We start from the raw sequence: 20,551 nt of genomic DNA on the forward strand, positions 1-20,551 counted from the left end.
AAGTGGATATCATCAAATACGAATTAGGCCTGGTGATAAATGGAAGACTGCATTTAAGACAAAAAGATGGGCTATATGCTCGTTATGCCATTTGGACTTTCTAACTCTCCTAGAAGTTTCATGCGCTTGATGAATCAGGTTCTTCACTCATTCTTATCACAATTCATAGTTGTCTATTTTGATGATATATTAATATATAGAAAGAATTTAGAGGAACATTTTGTGCATGCTAAGAAGGTGATGGATGAATTAAAGGAAAACGAACTCTATGTCAACTTGAAGAAGTGCGTATCGTTGAGACAAGGTTAGTTTTCTTGGGATTCGTTATATCAAGTGAGGGAATTCAAGTTGATGAGTCTAAAGTAGATTTAATAAAGAGGTGGCCAACTCCAAAAACTATCTCTGAAGTGAGGAGCTTTCATGGTTTAGCCACATTTTATAGAAGATTTGTGTACGATCATGGCACCAATTACTGAATGTCTAAAGAAAGGGAAGTTCAAATCGGATGAAAAGGTTTAAGATAGCTTCAAGAAGATCAAAGAGAAACTGTCACAAGCACCTGTTTTAGTATTACCGGATTTCAACAAGACTTTTGAGTTGGAATGATATGCAAGCGGAGTAGGCATTGGGGTTGTTTTGTCTCAAGAAAGGAAACCTGTTGCTTTCTTTAGTGAGAAACTAAGTGTGGCTAGGCAGAAATGAAGTACCTACCAACAAGAGTTATATTCAATTTTCAGAGCATTAAAGACATGAGAGGTCTATTTATTGCTTAAGGAGTGTATTGTCTACATCGATCATCAATCTTTGAAACATTTTAGAAATCAAAAGCATGTGGAACGCATGGTGGCAAGGTGGGCGGCATACTTAGAGAGATTCAATTATCTTATCGTCCACAAGTCTGGAGTAACTAATCGAGTAGCAGATGCCTTAAGCCGACGTGCAAGTCTTATGGTTTCTTTCGAAGCTGAGTTGCCAGGAGTAGATCAAATTACAGAACTGTACGAAAATGACGAAGAATTCAGGAAAATTTGGATGAAGTATATCAAAGGATTACCATTAGAAGAGAATTATGTGGTACAAGATAGATATATCTTTAAAGGAACCGCCTATGCATCCCCAGAAGTTCTCTACGAGACATGTTTATTATAGAGATGCATTCAAGTAATCTCAGTGATCATGTTGGGCATGATAAAACTATCGCTAATCTGGAAGCACACTATTATTGGCCCCAACTTAAACGAGATGCCGGCAAATTTGTGCAAAGGTGTCCGGTTTGTCAAGTATACAAGGGTCAAGTTCAAAATACTAGAATTTATATGCCTCTACCAGTTCCAGTTGCACCATAGGAAGATCTATCAATGGATTTCGTACTTGGATTACCAAGGACGCGATGAGGGCATGATGTTGTTTACGTGATAGTATACAGATTTTCTAAAATGGCGCATTTTATCCCTTGTCGTAAGACAACAAATGCACATCATGTGGCTAACCTTTTCTTTAGAGAAGTAGTTAGGCTACATGGTGTTCCAAGATCAATTGTTTCGGATCGTGATAGCAAATTCCTTGCCGCATTTTGGCTTACATTATGGAAGCAATTTCAACACAGACTTGAAATTTTCAAGCACGGCGCATCCTTAAACAGATGGCCAAACAGAAGTGGTGAACAAGTTTATGGGTAATTTAATTCGTTGTATATGCGGAGATAAGAAAGGACAGTGGGATTTAGCTTTGTCTCTTGCAGAGTTTGCCTACAATAATTCAGAGCATAGGTCAACAGGTCATAGCCCATTCTCCATTGTCTACACTAAGATTCCAAGGCATGTGGTTGATTTAGTAAAGTTACCAACAAAGGAGACTTCAAGATCAGTTAAGACATTTGGTGACAATTATTCTGAGCTGTTTAAAGAGGTCTATGATGTATTTGAAGCTTCAAATCAAAAATACAAGCAATTGGCTGATAAGAAGAGGATGGAAATGACCTTCAAAGTTGGTAACAAAGTTATGGTGTACCTTAAAAAGGAGAGATTGCCTACTGGTGTTCATTGAAAATTAAGGCAAAAGAAATACGGTCCGTACACTATTCTAAAGAAGATCAATGATAATGCGTATGTGGTAGAATTGCTAAGTGAGATGACTATTTCAAATACTTTTAACGTGGCAGACTTATCACTCTATCTCCCGGAGCAAACACTTTACGAGGATAACTCGAGGTCGAGTTTCAAACAAGTAGAGGAGAATGATGAGGGACATCAAATATAAACACTAAAGTGTTAAACCAATTATATTACTCAAGAAAAGAAAGAAGAAGCCAAAATCAATTTTGCTACTCCAAAGAAGATAAAGTCATTTTGAACTTTATTACTATGTGTCACTTAGTTGGCAAGTTTATCTTTTATATATGTTTCTAGAAGCCTTAGTTATTAAGAATATGTGTTGTTTATGAGTTGTCACAAATATAGGTTATCTATTAGTTGTCTATTAGTTGTCTAATATTTGTCAATGAGTTGTTAGGTTTTTTGTAGCCTATAAATAGAGGCATTGCCTCAAGTTATATAACTCACTTTGAATATCAAATATAATTAGAACTTTGTTCTCTTATTAGATCTTGGATTAGATCTTGTCTTTTAAGGGCTTTGGATTAAGCTCTTGTTATCCGTGGATTCAGATTGTTTTATCTCACAACACGTTGAAATTGTTCCTTCAATAAATTGTGTTGTTTCATTTTCGTTAGCAAATTAGAGATGTTACTCTAATACTACATCAATTTCACTTTTGGGAATGGTAAATACAAGATGATACTTTTTCTTTTACCTCTTTCATTTACTCTCGTCTTTAAAGATGCTCTTATTAATCTCGCCATTTAAGTTACAAATGAAAAGGGGAAATTAAATGATAATTTGGAGTTGAATATGAGCATAGTATAACTAAAATAAACACAAATAAACACAAAACTAAGTAAAAAGTCGAGATGTAACAGAAAAAATATAGGGGGTATGACAAAATCAGGTGTTGCTGCTTTAAAAATGAGTTCCCCCAAAAATCATCTACACATATGCACACACTACACTAGTAGGAGTACTTACTAATACTAAAATTATCACAAAATTAGTTAAATATTCAGTCCCTATTATCATCTAATTATTCTGCGGCATGATAAAATTGTTGAAAACCTCTGTGAAATCGAAGCTCGTGCTCCAATCATCATCTTCATATGTCATCTGAAACCGTCTATGATTCCGGAGTGGCTCCAACGGCACAACAACTGGACATGGTTCTCCGTTGCTGCAATATACTCAACCGACATCTAGCTTTCTGAGCCGTGTTCATCAGTTTCAGTGCAATCAGGAGTGTCCTTGACAATGCCTGGATCGACACAATCCGTTTTTTTGTCTCGATCAGGAGTGTCCTCGACAATACCTAGATCGACACAATCTGTTTTATCATCTCGATCAGGAGTATCCTCAACGGAACCTGGATCGACACATTCAGTTTTTGCATCTCCATTGGGCTGATCACTTTCAGCACGATCAGGGGTGTCCTGGACGGCACCATCAGCTTTTGCATCTGTGTCAGGTTTATCACTTTCATCGCGATCATGGCCATCCTTGGCCACAAGTGGACCGACACCATTGGTTTTTGCATCACTTTCAGCCCGATCAGGGGTGTCCTGAACGACATCTGGACTGACACCATCATTTTTCGCATCTCTATCAGGTTTATCACTTTCAGTGTGATCAGGGGTGTCCTCGACGACACCATTGGCTTTTGCATCTGTGTCCAGTTGATCACTTTCATCGCTATCCTGGGCGGTGCCTGGATTGACTCCATCGGTGTTTGCATCACTTTCAGCACGATCAGGGGTGTCCTGAACGACATCTGGACTGACACCATCATTTGTTGCATCTATATCGGGTTTATCACTTTTAGCGTGATCAGGGGTGTCCTGGACGACACCTGGATCTGCACCATCGGTTTTTGCATCAAACGCCTCAACATCCAAATGGGAAATCGATGGCACAACACTTTCTTCGTTATCACCATTTGAAGCTCCATTGTTAACCTCCACAGAAATATCAGAAACAGAGGCAGGCAAGGATCCGACACAGCCATTACTTGCAGTTTTCGACAGGGGGGCATCTTCAGAAGCCTTCTCCGAGCAAGTTGGAGTTGTAGAATCTTCAATTTTGCATGCATCTTCTTCTACAGCCTCCAGCGGTGGTGGGACGGAATCATCATCTGAAGGAGGTTCTAACGATCTGTGCCCCTCGTCGGAGAGGTTACCGTCTACAGCAGGGATGGGAGAACACTTCAGATTATCAGAGGACTCTTTCTGCTTTTTTTCACTAACAAAGTCCGAAGGAATAGATGGTATGGGAGACTCATCAACTTCATCACAGCTCTTGGACGTCGAGCACCCTCCAGAGTCGCTGCTCACCCGTGTATTCTGGTCCTCAGACAAACTAGCTTCAGATTTCTCAACCAAAGAAAGCAATAGAGGTTGGTTCGTAGTTGGTTCAGATACCATGGCACCTACTTACACGAAAAAATATAGTTAAAACACAGATCGGAAAAACATAGAAACAGAAAATGTATTGGAGTGAATAAAATAAAATCATTCAATTATTGCTAGCTGCAGATAGAAGGGAAGGATAAGCATAAGAAAATATAGAAAACTGTTTACCATCGAAATTTTCTTTCTTAGCCAACTGTTTCTGCAGCATATCCGTCCCCGGAAACACCAACATGTTCATGGACTTGATTTCTTTCTTAAGGGCACCCTCAAGTTCGTGGAAACCAAATACAGCAGTCCATGTGTTCATGTGCTCCGATATGGCAGGAATAATCAATTGCTTGACATTGAGAGAACCAAGTTCCTAGAATGACGAGAATTGATGCAAGTATTTCAGCAACAATTACAGAATCCCTGAAAGCAAAAATATAGGAGGTGCGGAATAGCTCGTGCCCAGTGAAATTGAAGATTCTGCTAGTGATTTTTAGCAGCATTCATTCACATTAACACCGGAGAGAAGCATTATTCGATGGTATGAGCATAACAGACTGCAAAAGTGACTATAATTCTTACAGTTTCAATTGAAGACAAAAGTCGCCGGCACATTCCTTGACGCCTATAGATCTCGCGAGTCCCAATAAACGGCATCTCAGCAAGACGATCTCCATGGAGCCTAACAGGGACATGAAAAATTCAATTTATGGGCCAATATAGATCTCAGTAGCAATGAATTGTTTCGCATATAAGGCTCAAGTTGAAAATTAGATTTTGATTACATAATAAAAGCCATATAATAGATGGTGGTAGCACTATGCTGTCTGAATGCTTGTTACGTGAGAGGAGAAAACTAAGCTATTCACTTTAACCCAAACACATTACTTGCTCAACTATATGCTATGTTCTGGAAATCGATTGGTTGTCCAATTTCATTATCAGGATTCAGGAGGATCAAAGAAAGCTGTCCACAAATATATTTTGTGTCTTCAAGGAGATAATAGTATTAAGGGAATAAACACGGTCCATATCAGAAGTGCTGTTTCAATACCTGATTGACGCTGCGGCTAATATTTCATCACCCCGTTCAATTATTGCTGTATAAAAGCCACGATAATTCAGCCGATTGAAATTTGATCTGCAGCATAAGAGTAATAATCATCAATACGCTGTTCCCCAGGGAAAATAATTGGATATATTGAATATTTTTGGGGTGAGGGTGGGGAGAGGAAATGAGAAAAAATGTGAAAGAATAGGGATGACAGGAAAGCGAATGAACTATTTGGAGATGGAGATGAAAGAACTAGACTTTTATAAAATAAAGTAGAGATTTATAAGCACAACTGTAAATGCTTAAGTTAACATATAAAGATCATAGTAATTGCATGTTGTTTTGCTTGCTCAGTTTAAGCTCTAATTTGATACAAAAATAAGCAAAAGTTGGCTGAACTATGAAAGAAACACAATCCTAAATCTATCAGGTTACCAAAAAACACTTAATCAGACAACAGTCACAACACTATCCACATGTAGCAGTTGCAGTTGACTAATAAATTTATGTGCTCCCCTATGGTTGCAATCTGTGCAAGGTTATAAATACCCAAACAACCTTTTGCAAGCACTAGTTAGACCCAATAAGATCCAGGTGGGACAGTACGAGACAATGAAGAAAATGGTTGTGTATATCTGAATTAGCACAGTTGCAAATTTCTTACCCGCAATTATAGACCACGTTATGGATTATATTTATCCCACTTCTCCTGTCAATGATAGGCAAAAAGCACTCATCCATAACAGATAATGCAACAGCTAACTTAGAGTTGCACTCAACCCTTGAAGGAATTCCACGCTGCGATGCATCTGAGACATCTGACCGTTGAATAATGGACCATGATATTCCAGCTTCCAATTCATGTTTGGTTCCAAGAATCTTCTGTAAGTGATCATATATCTACAAAACCAAAAAAGGAAAGACATGAGGAAGTTTATAATTTATTCCATAAGGATAACAAAGAACATACGAGGAAACCGATCTTTACTGCATATGACATTATATATGAAACATTCAAACATCAAAACAATATATTGAATATAGTGTAGTATACTGCATGCAAAATTTCATGAAAATATGAAATAATCATGGTGGAGAATCTCATGTGCTGATCAATGAATATCAGTTTTCCTTTCAACTTGTGCAATTACATAACTAAAAAAGAAGATAGAGAAGTTGTTGCTGATTTCAGCAAAGATTCGTTTTCCCAAACAGGTCCACTTAGTAGAACAAGGATAGAATACAATGAAGCTTTAATGAATAAAGTTGATGTTATGGAAATCTGATTAAAATTTCTATCCAATACACATAGTCAAGGTTAAATGAATAGTTTAATTGAGCAAGGAACGGCAGTTTGGTGATTCTATTCCACCATATTAATAATAACAATAAAATGAATGACATCGTTAAATCAAATAAAATCAAAGTATAGTATCTTCATATTTCAGGCTAATGATGAAACTGCATCTTCCAGATGTAAACTATTACTACCAAGGATTTTGTTTCAACCTGTGGCATTTCAAACCCTTATGCAGAAACAGCAATATAAGACACCACTGTGTCATGATTCTAATTATTGATTCTGAAAAGAAACATTTATTCAATACCTCTTGGCACTTCAGCCCACAAAAAGATGCAATGCAAGAGTATAGTTGCGGGTGTGCCCTCTCACTGCATGAGTTGTGATCTGTACAAAGTAATATATAAAGGAAATAAGCACATATTATTGGCGAAAAGGATTGTAAGGCGGGTGTGTGGGTGGGTGGGGAGGGGGGTGCTTTAATGAGAGCTGCAGCCTAAGAAACACAATTACATTTTTTGTCACAGAAGTTGCATCTATTAAGTTCACCATCACTGATATCAATTTCTTCAGCTGTATTTTCATTGGCTAGCCCGCAATACTTGCATATACAGTTTGGACAGTGCCAATCACCTGAAGGAAGCATCTGCAATATAAAGGGTAATAAGAACCTGAACTGTTAAGAAAAACAAATCTAAGATTTAATGATTGTAAACAAGGATAAGGAAATAATGATACTTTACGAGGAGACTGCAAACCATCAATTTGATAGAGTAAAGCCGAGAGGATGGAAAACAATTGAATAAAAGAGATAGAAAGATAGAAATCCTCAACGAGGCTGACAGAAAACCTGTTCACAGACACAAATTGCAAGCATGCCTCTCAAACATCGAAAAAACATATATATAAAGACTGCTAAACTCCTACTCCTGAACGGACTCATTCGTAAAGGGCTACTAACACACTACTCCTCAAAATAAAGAATAAACAACTAAAGATAATCTGCAGCAGCTAATGATAACCCGCAACCGCCTGACTCCCACGCTTGTAGACCACCCATCGACGGCGCTCGATATCACAATACAAGTATAAACATATCAGAAAGCACAAGCAAGAATGATTTCACAAATAAAAGGAAAATGAAATAATTATCATGTTCAAGTTCCAAGAGAATGTTATACTATAAAGTACAATGAGCCCAAAACAAATCTAATGAGTACCTGTATTCCTAAACAGATTTGATGAAAAGTTGATGGGCAACTATCACAACAGATCAAGTCCCCTCCATCACCACAAATACCACATGTATCATCATCTGGATCATCTACATCGACATTCACAGTAAAGAAATCCCGATGCAAGGACTCCTCTTGACTGTTCCACGCATCAATTTGGCACTGCAAAAGGGAGGATCCAGACTCCAAAAATATATTCTGGAAAGGCTGACGTAGCTTGCTACCAGCATGTATCTCAAACTTTGAGACTGTAAGGATTTTACTGCAGCAACCACAGTGGATTCCTTCTCTAGTAATCCAACCTTCTAACATAACCTTTGTCCTTCTGCGGTTCATATACTGCACCTTTTCACTTAACTTTGCCGTCCCACAATCAATTAGCCATGCCAACACTGTCCTTTTTCCCTTATATGGAACATATCCGTCAAATTCTGAGTTACCCTCCTGGTCAGAACCACGGACCAGGAGGGTGCATCTCCCAATTACTTTACATGTTCTTCCCTGTATGGGAATAGACTTGGAAGAAGTGGAAGTTTTTTCAAATTTGACCTTTTTTGGCCTCCTATCGAGTGAATCGTCACTTGAATCACTGTCACTACCTTGATCAACTTTACACAACTTTTTCCGCAACTTCTGGTTCTGTTTCATATAAGAACTTAGCCGCTCCTCACTCTGATTGCTGTCTGAGCTCTCTTCAGCATCTTTTACAGCAGACTTCTTAGCACTCTTAGCCATGCTATCTTCCTTTCTCTTTCTCTTAATTTCTTCAGCAATTTTCTTTTTGGTTTGTCTCGTAAGTTTACTTATCAGATCTTCAGAGATAGGAGCAAGCGAGGGGGAACCAACCTTTGCTTTTACTTTATCGTTGTCTTCCTCCAAGTGCTTTTTAAATGCATCATAAGCCTTGATAATCGACCAGTAGGCTGTTCCACTGGGGTTGATGTACACAGCATCTAAGTAATCTCTGTTTCGTCTTGGTCTATAATCTATACTCCACCCTGCATCAATTAGCATCCCTCTTATCTTCTCACGCAACATTTGCTTTTCAGTACTTCCACCACGTTTCGTGTTGCCTTCTTTACCTTCTTTTCCTTTAACAGGAGGAGAAATTTCAGTGCTTGGAAACCTTTCTGCCTCCTTTTTCACTGCTTTCTTTGAGCTACAAGCTTTAGGTGTGGGCATTGCCAACACTATATCAGTCGCATCAACACCTGAATCTCTAGCCTTCCTGTTTTTAACTGAAGTAGGATTCATCTTTTCCAATTTTGTCTCCTCTTTCTCCTTCCCACCACTTCTTTCCTTGCCAACTAACAAGCCTGGACTTTTAGCTGGTTTTGAATCTGGATTAATTGGTAAACCCTTCACCGAGTCTTTCACCAAAGGCTCACGATTCTTATGCTGAGAGGGAAAATCCATCTTTTTCTTCTTGTTAACCATAACCTTCAGCACCCCGTTCTTCCCCTGAAGCCTGATCGACTCACCAGCCGTCTCCTGATATTTCATCTTCAACAAAGAAATTGGCATGTTTGCATCATCATCGGATGAACCAAATCCTTTACTCCTCGTGCCACTACCCCCTGCATTCTTACTCCTTCCAATACTAGAACCATTGAAATACGAACCCTGTTTCCGCTTATCCACAACAAGATTCCTATTCAAAGTACCACTAGATTCCTTCACATTCCCAACATCATTCCTCTCAACCCTCTTCCATCTATCCTGCGTAAACTCATTCCTCATCTTCTTCCCATCGAATTCATCGTACTCATCAAACTCAAACAAATCCAACCTACTCCTCTTATTCTCCGCATTGCCCTCATTCCTCTTATACCCCGTCGCGCCTTTCAATCTCTTCTCGTTCACTTTTCTTCTCATAAACTCCAAACACTCATCATCATCATCACTGCTAGAGCTCGAACTCGAATCCGATCCACTGGAAACCAATCTAGCCCTCTTTCCCCCCAAACCCCCCAATCCACCCTCCAAATTCTTATTCGCACCCGCCTTTTTTATGATCAAACATCCGGACGAACTCTTCTTCTTCAACACTCCCGATCCTACTCTCCCTTCCATTACATGCATCAACTACATAACATACACAACAAGCCCCTTAAATTCCAACCAAATTGCGCTAAATTCGACAAGAACTCGCCCTAAATCGCCAAAGTAACAAATTTTATTGAACTCAATTATGTTCCCGAGCTCCGACAGATCTGAAGCGAAAGTAAGAACGCAGCTTGCTCGAGAATAACTGATAATTAAGCAATATGTAATTGTCTTTACCTCGCCGGAAATCCGGAGCCTGTCGGCGGCGAGATTAATTTTAACGACGTTGTGTGATTTCCGGCAAAGGCAAAAGCAAAAGCGGAAGGAAAGTATAAATTAGAATCGGAGAGAGACAATTTGCAATTAGCTTTCCGTGTTTGTGTAAATATATGTAGGATTTAAGAGAGAGAGAGAGAGGAAGTCCCTATTGCATCTGCAATTTGCAAACATTGATTTCCCTTTTAGATTTTTTTAGTTGTATAAATTGTACAACTAGCTACTTTGTTTACAATAATTAAGAAGATGAGTGGTCCTAAATACTCCCTCCTCTAAAAATAGAAATTATTTCCTTGCACCCGTTCCCTAAAAATAGAAATTTTTATCTAAGGAAATTTCTTTCTTTTTAATAACGTGATATTCATTTTTCATTAATGCATTTTTCTTTCTATATCTCTCTTACTTTATTAATTACGTGAGACTAATTTTTTATTAATACATTTTTCTTTCTATATCTCTCTTACTTTATTAATTTTGCGTTAAAATTCATGTCATTTCAAAAATTTCTAACTTTAGAAGACGGGGGAATACATAACCTTAATAATTTTTTGAAAATTTAGGTAACATAAACCCCTTGGATATGACTTGCTGATTTTTATGAGCTAAAATTCGCAGTTCTTCACTTCCAAGAAGATTCATAACTACTTAAAAAATCTCCTTAATTATATTAAAATAATAATCATTTGCTACCTTGTTATTGTAAGAATTTTTATAAAAAGTTTTTGCATGAAAATAAATCCTTTCTATTTTGACAAGTGATTTTGTAGTATTATTTTAAAAACATGCACCAACTTTTGATTTTTCAGAGAAGCCCAATTTATTAATTCATCGTTTTTATCGTAGGCTCTTATTCTACTACTTAATCAGCATACATACGCCGGATTAAAGCTGCTTTTATTCATACAAATCTGCTTTTATGTGTGAATTTGGATTGTGGAATAGTGGTCTGTTGACTTAGAGTCTAGTCTCCACAATAAAATGGAACAGGCACGATCCTGTCTAAGACACGGCCATAAAAAATTGTTCACAACTACAAACAGTGGCGAAGCCATGTTTGGGCCAAGGGGTCCATGGCCCCTCCATCATTTTTCCATTTAGCTATATATATTACTATGCAAACTATGATTTACATAATTTCAGTTGCGCAGCTGGTCGTGAATGCTGCCTTGTGAACTATATGTCATGTGTTCAATTCCCTTCATCGTCTTTTATTTGTTATAATATCGATTTGTTACTATATTTCATTAATGTCTTCTCTTCATAATCAATCATTATACTTATTTAGTAAAAGATTTTAAAAATCATTCTATTCTATTTGTTAAAATTTATGTTTCTATTTATATTTTTTTGGTGGACATTTAAACACATCAAAAATTCATTTTCATCCATTATACTTACGTAAAAATTTAATATTGATTATTTCTAGCTTCTGATGTCACATACATCGAACAAATCATATAACTATTAATCTTGACTTGGGCCCCCCAACGTAAAAATCCTGGCTTCGCCACTGGCTACAAAAAAAATTTCACAGCCACAAAAACTTGTCCAGCCCAATAAAAATCACGCCACATCCACAAATCATATTATTTTATCAATTGTTGGTATATTTTATTGGACTGGAATAAAAATTATTGGATGAAAATAATTAGAAAAATAACATCATTTATTTTAAAAACCAAATATTTGTTGTATTATAAATAAGGAAAAATTGTACAACGAAAATTAACTAAAAAACACAAAAAAAACACTGTTGCCGCTCACTCGGTGGCATCATCGGAATTCGCCGCTTGATCTCCATCCCCATCCACCGCTGCCGCCGCCCCAGCTGAGCCATTAACTTCTGCATGAGGTCGAAGTACACCGACTTGGTGATCGGGTCGGTCGCGCTCTCGTAGGCTCTAGCGTTTTCGGATAGTTGCCTCATCATCTGGAGGTTCAAGTTCTTGTCCAACACCGATGCTGAGACAGACAATCCCGAGCGGGATCCAGACCCGACCGCACCGGCGCCGGAGGCTCTAGCGGCTCGAATAGTGGACTGTTGGCCTTGGGGACGTTGGCATTGAGAGATTGTGGAGGGGGGCTCCTCCTCGACCTCTTCGTTGAGGTCGAGTGAATGTGAGCCGCTGCTATATTGTAGTTCCCAGCATCAGACGTGATAGCCTCACAGGCCTTTGTCAAAGCAACGGACTCTATGTCTAGTAGTACACTGACGATCCTCCGCCGCCCCCTTCCCCACCATCGTCTACGCCTCTCCGGGCAATCGGCGTCTCGACACGTCTCTATACTAGCGGTTGCACTGACGCCGATGAAGGGGGCTCCAACCGGCCCAAACTCACACCTATTTGCTCGAATGTGAAACTATCAAAATCAGCCAGACATGGGTTGGGTTGGACGTTGGGAGTAGATGTATCCGAACGTGGATAGTTGACCCCATCCATGCTGGGTCGGTAATCCCCATACTGCGATTGGGGACGACCCACAGTCCTCTGATAGGAGGACTGACTCCGAAACTGGGGTGTATGTTGCCACGGCGGGGATGTCGGACCCCACGGCTAGGATGCGTGGGCAGGGCCACCCCACCCCCTTGGATGCAGAGGGGGGGGGGGGAGAGACTGGATCTCCACGGCTGGGATGGAGGCGGATAATAGTTGCCATAGCCGCCGTCGACTGCGGGTATTAGCTTCACCAAAAACCGCCACTGTAGTACCCGCTGCCGGGTATCCCGATTCTTTCGTGCCGAGGGAATCACTATCTCCGCCTTGCATATTGAGACAATAAAAATCTAGAAAGATCAAAATACGGATGTGTATGTGTTAAGTAAAAAATTAGAGTAATAGGTGTATTTATAGAAATAAATTCAGCAAATAAAAACAATTATTGTGCGGCTCCGCCGCGGCGGTCGTCGCGCCCGAGACCCCATTGCCTCTTCCACGCCGCGGCACCCTCTTGTCCAGCTATAGTCAGTCGCCGCAGCTCCCCTATTGAGGATACTCTTACGGACCTCTTAAGGACAGGGGATAGGATGGACAAGTTATTTTTAAAATTTTAAAAAATTTGATTAATGGTGGAATGTTTAATCTGCATTTTATACTAAAAATTACTACAATACCTTTAAATCAATACTACTACTACATTTGTATTTGAAACATGAAAATTATTATAGCAACACGAATTTTAATGTACATTGATAAAATAAGAGAGAATAATTGGCAAAGTGAGAGAGAAAAGTGAGTAAAATAAGAGAGAAAGAAAAAGTAGTATGAATAGTGTTAGTGTTGTAGAGTCCACTTCATAAAATATAAAGTTTAAAAAGTTTTAGTTTTTAAGGGACAGACTAAAATGAAAATAATTTTTATTTTGAAGGGACGGAGGTAGTTTGTGTGTATGTGAAAATAGGAATTCAATTGAGAAAGTTATTAGTTATAATTTATATTTTGAAGTTGCTTTTGAAATAGATTGTAAATTAAAATTTGATTGTTTAGGTTTCAAATGAAGTTCCGTTGTATAATTGTTTTTAGGTTTCAAAGGTTTTTTCCTCTCTCATTATTTTTTCTCTTTCCGTATTTTTATCATGCAATTTCACTTTAAGTTATTAAGTTACAATTTAATAATAGTGTTACTATTAAATCTAGTACGAGTGTGAAATGAATCCACCGAATTGAAAACGCACGAATACGGAATTATAACTTGAAATGAAATAACAACGGGCATACGTGGTTCGGCCAAAATCAGCCTACATCCACGGGAGAACTCGAGCAATTTGTATTAATGAGGAAACGAGATTACAAGCTAACTTCCAACCTGAACTTACAACAAGAACAAGTTCTTCTCTCTTGAATCTCCCGAGAAACTCGACTCTGAGATCCCTGGTCTGAGAAGATCAACAACACCACGAACAAGAGCTGAGACTCCTTCCTTGATCACTGAGATCACTGATCAATCACAACTTGGATTGAACGATGAATCACCTTGCTTCTTCTTCTTTTACGATTGCTATCACTTGCTCTGTTTTAGGTTGAATTGAATGAGGAATTCTGTTATGATCTTCTCTCACTCATGCGTGTGTAGTTATGAGCCCATGTATTCAGCTCAACCGATTCTTGGGTGAGAGTAATCCCATGCACACGAGCCCTCATGAATGCTCACGTACACCCTCAACTAAACCCCATCTTATGTACGCTCAAAAAAACTGCAATTGATGTTGTGAGACGCACACTCACGCAACAAATCTCCACTTCGTTTCCAACATCAATAACTCGCTGTCCTAATCCTCCAACTCCTCTGACTTTCATCTTCTGACAACACTCACCAGTTCCAAGCAATATGCAAACTTGGATGCTGGAATAATCTTTGTCAATGCATCAGCCGGATTGTGCTCTGTTGCTATTTTCTTCACTTCCACCATTCCCTTCTTTACTTCATCTCGGATGAAATGCAAACGCACATCTATGTGCTTACTTCTATCATGGAAAGTCTGATGCCTCGACAAACATATGGCGCTGCTACTATCACAATTTATCACCACTTTCTTCTGCTTCAGACCCAAGTCTTCAAGGATTCCTTTGATCCAAAAACTTTCTTTCACCGCATCAGTTAGTGCAATATACTCGGCTTCAGTTGTGGATAAAGCCACCACAGACTGTAAGTTCGACTTCCAGGTTACAGCGGCACCAATAATGTAAACACATACCCGGTCTGTGATTTCCTGTTGTCTCTGTTGGACGCGAAATCAGAATCACAAAAGCCTTCCAAACTATCCTTGATGCAGTCATCTCTTCCCTTGTACAATATTCCATATTCTGCGGTTCCACCAAGATATCTTAGTATCCATTTTAGTGCTTGCCAATGCACTTTCCCCGGATTGCTCATGTACCTACTAGTGACACTCACTGCATGAGCCAAGTCAGGTCTTGTGCATATCATGAGATACATCACACTTCCTATGATGTTAGAATAAGGGATCCTCATCATCTGTTCTTCCTCTTCTTTACTCTTGGGACAATCAGTAGCTGATAGAACAAACTGCTGTCCAATTGGTGTAGAAACAATCCTTGACTCATTCATTTGGAATTTCTTGAGTAGCTTGTCAATGTAATGCTGCTGACTTAGCCATAAAAGCCTCCTCTTTCTGTCTCTAATGATATCTATACCAAGAATCCTTTTTGCTTCACCTAAATCCTTCATCTCAAATCTGCCATTTAGGTCATGCTTCACCTTCAATATTTCATTGATGTCTGATCCTGTCACCAACATATCATCTACGTACAAGAGTAAGAATGCCACTGGCTTGCCTTCCCTTTTCTTCACATATACACAGCTATCATATTGTGAGCTCTCAAACCCCATCTTCTTCATATGAGTATCAAACTGAATGTTCCATTGTCTACTGGACTGCTTCAATCCGTAGATGCTTTTCTTCAATAAGCACACCTTGTTCTCATCCCCGGGCCTCACAAACCCCTCAGGCTGCTCCATGAAGATGTTTTCCTCTAGCTCTCCATGAAGAAAAGCTGTCTTGACATCCATTTGATGCAACTCCCAATCATTTTGAGCAACCATGGCCAAGAGTAATCTGATGGAGCTATGCTTTACAACTGGGGAGAATATTTCATTGAAATCAATACCCTCTCTCTGATTGTACCCCTTGGCAACTAACCTTGCTTTATATCTGATTATATTACCCTCTGATGCTTCAATCTTCTTCTTGAAGATCCACTTACAACCTATCAGCTTTTGCATCCTCTTCTTTGTAACTAGAATCCATGTTTTATTTTTCAACAGGGAGTCAATCTCCTCTTGCATAGCCTTGATCCACTTGGTCTTTTCCTTCCCCTTTATTGCCTCACCATAGTTGCTAGGCTCCACTGATTCCACCTCATCTGCTACACAGAGAGCATAATACATCAAGCTTGAGTTGCTGTATCTGGCAGGTCTTCTAATTACTGCCCTTCTTGTTCTATCTCTTGCTAATTGGTAATCAGTGAGATCTTCTTGATCTTCTGCCTCTTGATCAGCTTGACTAGCACTCTCAATTTCTTCATTGGACTCATGAAGCCCTTGCTCTGATTCTGAGGAACTTGCTTCATCTGAAACTTGACCAGTGTCATGTTGCAGTTGTAGCTCCACCTCAATTGGAACTCTTACTTTTTCTGATATCTCAGCCTTCTCAAGATCCTTGTATGGCATTTCCTTTTCTCTGAATATTACATCCCTGCTTATCACAACCTTCTGATTTCCAGCCTCCATGCACCATAGTCGATATCCTTTAACTCCACTTTGATATCCAAGCATAGCACACTTGAGAGCTCTTGGCTGGAGCTTTCCTTGCTTTATGTGTGAGTAAGCTCTACATCCAAACGGCCTTAGCCTACTGTAATCACCATGCTTCCCATACCATTTGTAATCTGGTGTCTGGAAATCAATAGAGGCTGTAGGGCACTTATTCATCATAACTGCAGCAGTGGCAGCTGCTTCCCCCCAGAATCTTGCTGGCATTCCAGATGAGATAAGCATGCATCTCACCCTCTCAAGGATGGTTCTATTTGCTCTCTCCGCAACTCCATTTTGTTGTGGATTGTTGGGCACCGTCCTATGTCGTTTAATCCCTTTAAGCTTGCAAAAATCATCAAATTCATGGGATAGGAACTCTAGCCCATTGTCTGTCCTGAGGCATTTTAGAGTGGTTGCTTTTTCCACCTCCACCTCTTTACACCAGTCTCTAAACTTGCTGAATGCATCTGATTTTTCCTTCATTACATACAGCCACAATTTCCTGGAATGATCATCTATGATGGACAAGAAGTACCTGCATCCCCCCCATAGAAGCCACCTGTGAAGGCCCCCAAATGTCACTGTGAGCATAGTCTAATACTGATGAAGATGTATGTTTCCCAGCAGGGTATACCATCTTCTTGCTCTTGCCAAGTATGCACACCTCACAGTCCCTCGAACTCATCATAGAGGTTGCCTTGATAACCCCATCCTTTATCAATCGATTCACTCCATCCTTTGAGACATGTCCAAGCCTCAAGTGCCAAGATTCTGGGCTTTGATGATCTGCAACATTCACTTCATTGGTTATGACAATAGCTTCCAAGTAGTATAAGCTGTGAATTCTCTTGGCTGTCATGACCAGCTGAGAGCTCTTCAAAACCCTCATGATCCCATCAGCTGACTAGAAAGAGCATCCCTTTCTCTCCAGTGCCCCCAAAGAGATCAGATTCTTTTTAATTTCAGGGATCAATCTGACTTCAGACAATATTTTTACTGATCCATCCTTCATTCTAAGCTTCACATCACCAATGCCCTTGATACTGCATTTGTGGTTGTTCCCCAGATAGACAGATCCTGATGCTTTCTTCAAGTCGTCAAACCATTCAATCTTGGGACACATGTGAAAGCTGCATCCACTGTCCATAATCCAAGATTCAGAGATCTCAGCATCAGCCACATTCAAAACTTGAGCATTCTCTATTTCTTGAGCCACATCAGCAATGGGAGCAGCTGCGGCCTCTTCTTCCTTCTTCCTTTTGAGTGCATAACAGTTCTTTTTGATGTGACCCGGCTTCTTGCAATAGTGGCAAGATCTTGACTCTTCTTTCTTGTCAAATTTTCCCTTTTTCTGCCATTTCTTCTTGCCTGATTTCTTATCAGCCGCTTTGACATTGAGAACTTCCCCAGCCGAATCAATGGGCTTGCTCACAGATGCTCTTTGGAATTCCTTGGATTTCAAGGCAGTTAACACCTCTTCATATGTGAGTGCAGAGCTTCTCCCATACAAGAGAGCATCCTTGAGTTGATCATAGCTCCTCGGCAGAGCATTCAAGAGCATGATTGCCTTGTCTTCATCCTTTATTTCACCATCTACACTCTCAAGATCGTCCACTGCCTTCACAAAGTCATCCATCTGCTCCATGATACCCTTTCCTTCAAGAAATTTGATCGAGTATAGTCTTTGCTTCAAGAATAACCGGTTAGCCAAAGACTTGGTCATGTATATGGACTCCAATTTCTTCCAGACATCAGAAGGAGTCTTCTCCTTGCAGACTTCTCGCAATACCCGATCTCCTAGGCTGAGCATTAGAGCACTATGAGCTCTGTCCATCGCATCAATCTTCTTGATCACATCCTTATCATCAGGATCGGCTGTCTTGTCAGGCAGCTCTTACTTCATAGCTTCCCAGAGGCCTTGCTGCACGAGCATGGCCCTCATCTTCACTTTCCATAATCCAAAATCATTTTTTCCCGTGAACTTCTCGAACTCAAAACGATTCCCAGCCATTCCTTTCGTTGCGCCTTCAAGAACTTCCCACAGACGGCGCCAATTTGTGAAATGAATCCACCGAATTGAAAATGCACGAATACGAAATTATAACTTGAAATGAAAGAACAACGGGCATACGTGGTTCGGTCAAAATCAGCCTACATCCACGGGAGAACTCGAGCAATTTGTATTAATAAGGAAACGAGATTACAAGCTAACTTCCAACCTGAACTTACAACAAGAACAAGCTCTTCTCTCTTGAATCTCCCGAGAAACTCGACTCTGAGATCCCTGGTCTGAGAAGATCAACAACACCACGAACAAGAGCTGAGACTCCTTCCTTGATCACTGAGATCACTGATCAATCACAACTTGGATTGAACGATGAATCACCTTGCTTCTTCTTCTTTTACGATTGCTATCACTTGCTTTGTTTTAGGTTGAATTGAATGAGGAATTCTGTTATGATCTTCTCTCACTCATGCGTGTGTAGTTATGAGCCCATGTATTCAGCTCAACCGATTCTTGGGTGAGAGTAATCCCATGCACACGAGCCCTCATGAATGCTCACGTACACCCTCAACTAAACCCCATCTTATGTACGCTCAAAAAAACTGCAATTGATGTTGTGAGACGCACGCTCACGCAACAACGAGTAATTTTCAAAATTTAAACTAATATGGAAATTAATTGAATAGAATACGGAGTATTATAAATAAATAATATGATGAAGTATTTCAATTTTTACGTCAATATTGCTCAACTGACGATACCATTAGTATAATTATTGTTATAATGTTCAATTACGTCAATATATCTATGTTGAAAATGAGAATGAAATTGAAATAGAGTTTAAGAACTGGATTCGGGTTTATTATTTAAATGAAATGGGTCTAAACTGGGCTCCTTGAAACAGATGGATTATTTTTCAAACGCACACGGTACCGGCCCAGATAAAGCCCACAACCACTTATCCTATTTTTTAGTTATTTCTATCTACATTAATTTTAAGTATGTTTATCTTTAATTTATGCATTAATTTTTACTTTTTCTAAATTACTCACAATTATTTAAAAAAAATTGCAATAAGAAGTAGTAAATGGACAACGGAGTTTGCATATTTGCAGTCTGTAATGAATTTTATTAGGATGGATAGATGATAGATCCTTAATATAGGGGTAGTCACATTTGATGTTCTTTTGTATTAGTACTACTACTATTTTTGTGACATTTTTACCTTTTTTCAGTTTTTTGCATAAAGGCCATTTTTGTCCAGTAATTATATTACAAGCATGCACCATCAAGAGAATACTTGAGACGATATTTAGTCATTCATTGAGTATCTTTTTTTGGATAAATAAATTTTAATTTAAAGGTCGTGCATTAACTTCTCTCTACCGCTTGTTCAACTCATACCATTGAGTATCATTTTTGTGATTTTAGACTTGGAGGCTCATTCCCAAATTTGATAATAATTGAAGCTCGAAATGGCAAGAATTGGCTCGAATTAGGGCTCAACACAATTGCCGGTCAGTCTCAGCGGACGCCCGCTAACTGCATCTCAACAGACTGCTGACTGGTTCTCGGTCTCTCCGTACAACTCTCGGCGGACTGTTGGGCGTGTCAGGAAGCGGACCGTTGGCTTGTGTTCTGATTGGTGGTTCCAAACGTTGCCTCTTCCATTTCTTTACCTTTTATTAGTCTTTTAACAATCATAACTCAATAAAATGACAAACCAAAATACCCAATATATGCAATATAAGATCACAATTCATATGTTACACATTTAAAACAAGTCAAATCTAAGCCTTAAAAACATATAAATTCCATATTTATCAACCAATCTTTGATTTGGATGAACTGCATTAGGAAA

General features: G+C 39.3%; 1 protein-coding gene across 1 annotated transcript; it reads right to left on the reverse strand.

Annotated features, from left to right (window-relative positions):
* Window positions 1-2,921: 2,921 nt before the first annotated feature.
* LOC121776495 lies at window positions 2,922-10,583 on the reverse strand. The gene is made up of 8 exons (XM_042173668.1): window positions 8,076-10,583; window positions 7,369-7,501; window positions 7,163-7,242; window positions 6,220-6,455; window positions 5,556-5,642; window positions 5,084-5,183; window positions 4,682-4,874; window positions 2,922-4,530 (listed from the first exon to the last, which is right to left on the reverse strand). The coding sequence occupies exons 1-8, from the start codon at window positions 10,170-10,172 to the stop codon at window positions 3,305-3,307; spliced, it is 4,152 nt and encodes a 1,383-aa protein (XP_042029602.1). The 5' UTR covers window positions 10,173-10,583; the 3' UTR covers window positions 2,922-3,304.
* Between the last annotated feature and the right edge of the window lie 9,968 nt (window positions 10,584-20,551).

The sequence above is a fragment of the Salvia splendens genome, chromosome 18 (assembly GCF_004379255.2).
Source record: "Salvia splendens isolate huo1 chromosome 18, SspV2, whole genome shotgun sequence".
NCBI classification, from domain to species: Eukaryota; Viridiplantae; Streptophyta; class Magnoliopsida; order Lamiales; family Lamiaceae; genus Salvia; species Salvia splendens.

Bases quoted from the DNA above. Each gene is read 5' to 3' on its own strand.
- LOC121776495 (XM_042173668.1), bottom strand. From the start codon at position 10,172: ATGCATGTAATGGAAGGGAGAGTAGGATCGGGAGTGTTGAAGAAGAAG. The intron at 7,502-8,075 runs GTACTCATTAGA...TTTATATTGCAG, and splicing joins AAATCTGTTTAGGAATACAG to ATGCTTCCTTCAGGTGATTG. The intron at 6,456-7,162 runs GTATTGAATAAA...TTGGTTTTGTAG, and splicing joins GTGGGCTGAAGTGCCAAGAG to ATATATGATCACTTACAGAA.